Source organism: Octopus bimaculoides, chromosome 15 (genome assembly GCF_001194135.2).
Source record: "Octopus bimaculoides isolate UCB-OBI-ISO-001 chromosome 15, ASM119413v2, whole genome shotgun sequence".
Lineage (NCBI taxonomy): Eukaryota > Metazoa > Mollusca > Cephalopoda > Octopoda > Octopodidae > Octopus > Octopus bimaculoides.
Genome location: NC_068995.1, coordinates 2,920,057 through 2,927,709, shown reverse-complemented (window position 1 = coordinate 2,927,709; position 7,653 = coordinate 2,920,057). Strand labels below are relative to the sequence as shown.

At 37.4% G+C, this 7,653-nt stretch overlaps 1 protein-coding gene across 6 annotated transcripts in view; it reads right to left on the bottom strand.

The window, feature by feature from the left end:
• LOC106879774 (uncharacterized) overlaps positions 1-7,653 on the bottom strand; it is a 55,217-nt gene that overhangs the window by 29,272 nt on the left and 18,292 nt on the right. For 4 of the 6 annotated variants that reach the window (XM_014929476.2, XM_052973155.1, XM_014929474.2 and 1 more), the window contains exons 2-3: positions 6,932-7,030; positions 6,241-6,357 (exon numbers count right to left, since the gene is read on the bottom strand). In XM_014929476.2, coding sequence (XP_014784962.1) covers positions 6,241-6,357; positions 6,932-7,030 — 216 coding nt within the window. Of the gene's footprint in view, positions 1-1,283; positions 2,539-6,240; positions 6,358-6,931; positions 7,031-7,293; positions 7,357-7,653 lie in introns of those variants that run through there. The other 2 variants (XM_014929475.2, XM_014929470.2) reach the window with 2 other exon arrangements.

Sequence of the window (7,653 nt, the reverse complement as noted above, 5' to 3'; positions counted from 1 at the left end):
ATACCATCTGGAAAGCATTTATTGAAAATTTCATTAAAAAATATCCATTTTTCGTAAAGTTATGAGAAAACAGAGCCAACTCTTGTGTATTTTCCGAAACTCATCTCCCTACCATCGGAAAAACTTTTTTAACAACAAATTCCGATGGAATCAAAAACTATACCATCTGAAACATATTTGTAGAAAATTTCATTAAACAACATCCATTTTTCTGGAAGTTAAGAGGAAACAAAGTCGGTGGGGAGCACACTTGTGTAGGTAATACCTCTTTCCTATACATCCCTACACTCGGTCCAAAGGACATCTATTCGTTGTAGCTAGATCTGCTAGAAATAGCAACTAAATCTCCCTCAAATCACGCCTTCATCTTTAAACTGGCTCCGTTAGATGACGTCTTCGGTTGCCTGTATTTAAGAAAGACGGGATGGTCACGTTTGAAATGCCTTTGGTAAAAAGTCTGCTCGATCAGGGTTGACTTGGCGGAGCTGAACACCACCACTCCTCCCAACAACAATAAATAGGGCCTTCGCACACCGATATCGCCCACCCTCCTATCACAATACAACCCACACTTTTTTTATACCACTAAACACCCAATTTCTTGCAGGTCGACCCTCTACGTAGACACTCGACCTGCTAGAAATAATAGTCAACTCATCTTCAGATTATATCCTCACTGTTTTAAAGAAAACAAATAGATCCTCCCCCCTCCCTTAAGATGGTAGGGTTTACCCTCGATACACTGGCTGAATTTCGTTTTAAGTAAAAAGACGAGATTGTCACAGTCGGAAAGACGCTGATTACAGGTTGCCTCAGTGAAGTTGACCTTGGGCTAAACAACGGCAACATATATGGAACCCTTCACCTTACTCAAATGAAACATTGGCTGGTATACGCCAGAGTGTGGGCACATTACATGTTATAGTTATTGTTTGTAGTAAGGATTACGGAAAGGCATAATAGCCGCAACTTCGCATCACTCTATACATCACTATACTCGAGTCAAAGAGTGTAGTGGTCGCTCAATCTGCTAGAAATAGTAGCTTAATCTCCTTTAAGTCACACCCAGTTATATCTGAGTGACTCTGTCTTAAGACTGCTTTTGTTATCGGTCTATCAATGTCAGTTAAGCAGCTCCCGACTAAATTTGTGACATCACTTAATTTACGACGAGCAAGAGTCATAAAAGACTGGAGGACAGTGGAAGAGAAATAAGGTCCAACAGGTGAAGAAGTAGAGATGGAGGTCTGTTTTATAAAGATGAGTATTAATGAAGAACTCACCACAGGGACGTGTTTCCTTTCAATTTCTTGTATGTCTAAGTTCGATTTCAAATCGATATCAGTTTCATTTCCTTGAGATGATGATGATCGTTGCTTTGGCTTCTCCATTGAAACAGAAGTTATGTCACTAATATTGCTGACATCACTAGAGGCAGGTGCTATTGTATTCGGTGAGTTCTGCGAGAAGAGTCCGTTCCAGACGAGATCAAAGACCGATTTTGAGGTAGCTCTTATGGAATGATTTGTATATATCTTGGATAGGCACGCTTCTGAAGAAATTTCTCTCATCATGTTGGCGAGTTTATTGAGGCCGAGAGCTGAACAATAAAACCAAGGATCCTGTTCAGAAAACGGAATTATATCCACGGGACGTTGAAATAACGCCTCACAGCCAGAATGACGTTTCAGCAAAAACTTCCGAAAGGCTTTCACTGGACATATGTCTGTGCCAGTTTCATAAATCCGTTTGATTGGTCCACCACCAAACGATGGATCAAAATCTGTGGTCAAATATATTTTGCCCTGATCGTCGGTTTCAATTTTAAAGTGACTTCCTTTCAAATCCCTTAGGTTTTCTCTACTTCGTCGACAAAAAAACATTTCAGTCTCAAAGAAAATCTTCCTTAACAACCCTTTTGGCGTGTCGGGTGACAAAATCCCTGAACTATAAATTTTGAACATGTCATCCTGACTAATGGGAGGATAATGGTTTATATCTCCTTTTCCTTCTCGTTTCAATTTATTGATCTGAGCAGTAAAAACTGAATTAAGGCGAGGGTGCTTAGTAATATCGACTTTACGTAAGTCTAACAAGCGCCTTCTTAGTCCGAAACGAATCGACAGCAAACCATTCTTCGTATACAGATCACCATCTGGCTTTCTTACCCGCTTAAAAAAAGTTATCAAATGACTGATAAGGAGTTCTTCATCAAAATTTTCAAAATCAGTCCTTCCATTATTGGTCTCCTTTAAAAAGGCTCGAAACAATTTAACAGAACTGGCGGTGACCCGTTTAGTGTTCCTCGAACCTGCCAGCTGGCTACATTCGTCTAGGTTTATGAAGTTTATAGAATTCATTGCAGGAGGAGGGTCATCTGCAACTAACAGAACATTTTTATCGCTTTTGGTTCCGCTAACAATATCAGCGTTGAAGTCATTCATAAAGGATTGCGTGAGTGAAGACGATAATGGCTTTGAGTCAGCTACATCCGACATGATCACCAAAATTTCCGAGAAACTGTCGTATATCAAACTCCTGCATCTGATTGGAGGAGCCGAATCACGTGAGTAACAGCTCGCGTAATGACGCACATGTGTCAAATGATTACAAAGTAAATTGGTTGGCAAAAGAAGGGAAAACAAAGGTTGTTTATTATTAAAAATTTAATCAATGAACGAATGAGATGACAGCAAATCGTCATGACATATTGTAGCTGTAAACGAGGAAGGCTGTGAACTTAATTACGTGTATTTGTGACTGGCTGCTGTGTGACAAGGCAAATCGATCAGTCAGTAAAAATGACAGCTACACTCTGTCATTGTAAAGTCACTGTCAAACGATCGTTTTAAGAACCAACATACCTCCTCTCGTATCTCTGCATTTGTCTCTCTATCCAAGACGATATTCTATTGTGAGTGTAGTAAGCTTATAAAATACAATACATACCAAAAAAGCAAGTACTCGACGTAAAGGTTTCGATTCCTACCAGATTTTCACACGTAACCATCAGGTCATATTTTTATTTTATTTTTCCTTATTTTTCAAATATTTAGGTTTTTGTATTTGGTTTTGCAAGATCCGTGCGTTGAAATACATTTTGTTGTATCTCAGGAGGATTTCTCAATCACGTCCATATAAATTTAAATACAGAACTTATAAACTAGGAGACCGACTTGGAGTAAAGCGAGCATGTCAATGAAGGGATCGCGAACGACGACAGAAGGACTTTCACAAACGTAGCTGACCGAACGATTTACAGCATACCAACACAACTGTGCCGCCCTGGCTTTTTTGCCTCATAACTTTCAGAAAATTTCATATTTTTTAATGAAATTTTGTACAAGTAACTTTCTGGTCGTATAGATTACGATTATATTGGAATTTAATGTAAAAAAAAATATAATACTGAGCGCGCACACATTACACAGAAACAAATCACATAATTTTTTTCAAAATTTCAAGTTTCATTTTAAGGTAGGTGGTGTTTGTCAGTACTGATGTGTGCGCGCCCTCAATTGTTTTTTGCGTTAAATTCCGACATAATCTTAATCCACATTATCTAGAAGGAATTTGTAGAAAATTTCATTACAAATATCCATTTTTCTGGAAGCTATGGGGAAATCAAACTCTTTTACGAGGGTATGTCGAAGTTATTATAAACTTTCAAATGTTTATATATTTCGTGAAGTTGTTTCTTGTCCCAATGTGTTCGATATTTCAGCAGAGATATTCATTCACAGAACCCAACGAAGTTTCTTCGGATTAAAATATCTTTGTTTTAATTTCAATATTAATCATTTAAAAGATGAATGAAGTTGAAAAACAACGTGCATTAAGCGTGCGTGCGTGTTCGTACGTCAGTGCTGTTATGTAATTACGTGTACTTTATAATGTATGTGAGTAACCATACTTAATGCGACTGAATATTGTTAATATTCGCCTAATAAATTTAATCAATGTGTTTAATAATTTATCTTATGGTTTTTATAGTTTGAATTTCATATACATGAGGCCACCCTTTTAAGTGTTTAGGGCTCCCTCGAAAATTTCGGGCCTTGTGCCTAGAGTAGAAAAGAATCATTAGAATGCCAAGTAAAATGCTTGGTAGCATTTTGTCCGTCTTCACATTTTGAGTTCTAATTCTGCCGAGGTTGACTTTGCCTTTAATTCTTTTGAGGTTTGATAAAATAAGTACCAGTTGCATACTGAGGTCGATGTAATCGACTTATCCCCTCTCCAAACTTGCTGGCTTTGTGCCAAAATTTGAAGTCATTACATATATAACTAGTGGAGGCACATGGCCTAGTGGTTAGAGAAGCGGACTCGCAGTCAAGGGATCATGGGTTCAAATCTCAGACCGGGCGATGTGTATGTTTATGAGCAAAACACCTTAAGTTCCATGTGGCTCTGACAGAAGGTAATGGTGAACCTCTGCTGACTCTTTTGCCACAACTTTCTCTCACTCTTTCCTCCAGCATTTAGCAGCTCACCTGCAACAGAGCAGCGTCCTGTTCAGATGGGGAACCTATACACCAATGACACCAGGAAACCAGCCCTTATGAGCCCCAAAGTGAAAGATCGGTGATAAATTGGTTTCTAAAACTGAAAACTGCATCCTCACCGAACGACATTTGCATATATGCAAGAATTGCTATAATTAGTCGTCGATCAAATTATGTGTGATTCCATTTATAACATTACTCATTACTGTAAATTGAAGCTATCCTAGTGCTAAAAGCTATAGACAATAAATAATATCCTCGGTGGTATCTCGTATTATTGATTTTTTTTTACTGCGAATATCGAAGTTGGCAAGAAAATAAAGGGACATAACTACGGAGAGACACATTCAGCCGGAAGGTGGAAATAATCGTTTATATTTCAACACCACCCAGAGCAGTCTTACTAGGATTATAGGCCCCATACTATTTACTTATTGACAGCATACAATATACGCTGTCCACATGGCCCTTTTTGGGGGTGTACATAAGATTTTGCTGTTAAAATTCATGTGCAATAAACTGGTTTTACTTCTACAATATACAAAATATTTTAATTTTTTGCATACAATTCCAAATGATATTTAATTATGAAAATATAATGGGACTGTTTTAAACAACAAATGTTTATTTGGATCTTGTAGAGTAAAATTGGAATCAAAGAGATCTATGGGCAAAAAATGGCTGAGAACCACTGTCGTACACAGATCAGAACTGGGTGCCTATAGTGGTGTGGCCTCCAAGCAACTGTTCCATGTTCCCATGCCTGAAAACGGCACTGCCACCTCTCCATTGTTTTATTTAATCAGTGGACACAATTGTTCAGTCACTCTACAGACTTCCACCAGTTTTTCAGAAAATAATCATTTCTAAAAGGATATTCGATATCATTTTAAGCCTATCATACTTTTCCCAGTCGTTCTTTCCTGTACCTCATCACCTCCTTTCAACAAATGGCATTTTCATGAATATCACCCTCGCCATATTTTGTGAATTCTTTTTTTTTAACCTAACAGTAGCTAATTTTGCACTTAGAGGTTTCATTAAACCATCAAACAGGAGCCTCTTTTTCGATATTTGCAAGGACAAGTGGCACCATGTTGAATTTATTTATAGAAATTACTGAAGTGAGGACTAATGGCAGTGATATTACACACCTTGCCACATCATCAGTCAAGTATCTACTCACTGATAACACAATGTCCAACTTACATTCTAATCCTGACAGACTTTTGTTTTATTTTTTTAATATATTTAAAATAAAAGGATTCCACTGAGTTTAAATATTTTGTTTCTGAGAACATTCACAATTTGTCTAAACATCCAGTTCCCATTAGGCATTTGCCACCATCTTGTGATCCCACAATGCCCACAACTGGACACTACAATCCAGGTTAAGAACCATTAGTTCATATGGATACAGAAGTCATTTGTCCAATGTACCATGCAGTGTGAATGTCCTGACATTGAGTGATAGTTGTAAATTAGTGTCTTCATTATATACACACCAGTTATATTTTACATATATACATGTGTGCACGCACACACATACATACTATACCATATATACACACACACATACTATACCATACATACACACAGTGTACCATACATACATACATACATTATGACAAGTGAAGACAAGGAGATGGTGCCCTACTGCCTGGTGGTTACTAAGTAAACTGAGTGAAAAAGAAAAACAGCTACAAAACCTAACCTTATACATTTGTTTGCTTACCTTGAATTCAGTGACTTCATGAATGAAGGGAGCCGTGACAGGGCTGGACAACATTTTGATATTTTCCACTCTTGGACATTTGTTCACTTTCTTTCTTCTGTTGAAACGACTATATTGCTGAAATATATCGGAAATATTTTCAGTTTCCTCACATTTTTTTTTATCAATCTCAATCTTCAGTCATCTACAACAATTGTCAGTCACCTACCTCGATTTTCTGTCATCTACCACAATTTTCTGCTATCTACCACAATCTTCAGTCATCTACCTCAATCTTCTGTCATCTAGCTCAATCTTCTGTTAACTATCTCATTCTTCAGTCTTCTACTTTAATCTTTTGTCAACTAAGTCAATCTTCAGTCATCTACCTCAATCTTCAGTTATTTATCCCAATTCTCTATCATCTACTTCAATCTTCTGTCACCAGCCTCAATCTCCAGGCATCTAACACAATATAATCATCAACCACAATATGTCATCTACTACAATGTCACCTACCTCAGTCTTCAATCATCTTTCTCAATCTTCTGTCAACTACCCCAACTTGTTATCAACCAGTCATAACACAAGACAATAGGGAGACCCCTACATAGTTATTCAGTATGCTAAAAAGAGCAGCCAAATTTCTCTTAACTCACTGTATCACAACAACAACCGATTGCACCCCTACACACACACACACACTGCTTACCTTTACTTTACTAACTTCAGAACTGAAAGGATCCATATCAGAAATGGGTTCTTCTCTTGGAGATTTGCTCAATTTCTTTCTGGTACTGTAGCTAGCATTCTGCAAAAATATGAAAGAAATATTTCCTCAGATTCCAGAAACATACACACACACACAGAGATGAGGGAGGAAAAGAGAAAGAACGTGTGTGTATGTATGTAAGAGAGAGAGACAGACAGACAGAGAGGTGCTGTCATGGCTGTATGGTTAAGTGTTTCATTTCACAACCGAGTGATTGCAGGTTCAATCCCATTATACAAACAGTATCATTTGTTTGCAATTTTCCATTTACAACCATGTCTGAACTAGAAAAGAAATATTACCTGCTTTGAATCAGATGAGAAGTGATAGAAGGAAGAGCATCTGGCCATAAAAAAAATCTGCCCCATCAAATTGTGACTGACCCACACGAATCTAATCACAAATATTTAGTTTGCCTCGGATCATAGTGGAAGGCACTTGATGAAGGTGCCATGCAGTAGAAATGAACCTGGAACCATGGTTGTGGAAGCTTTTTGGTATTGTAAGTAACCTCAAAATGTTAGTCATATAAAAACATACACACACTTGTATGTGGCATTCGAAGTCACTATTAATAAAGTTATTAAATATCCCCTTTAGAGAGACTTAGAAATATTAATAACTCTATATATATATATATATATATATATATATATATATAT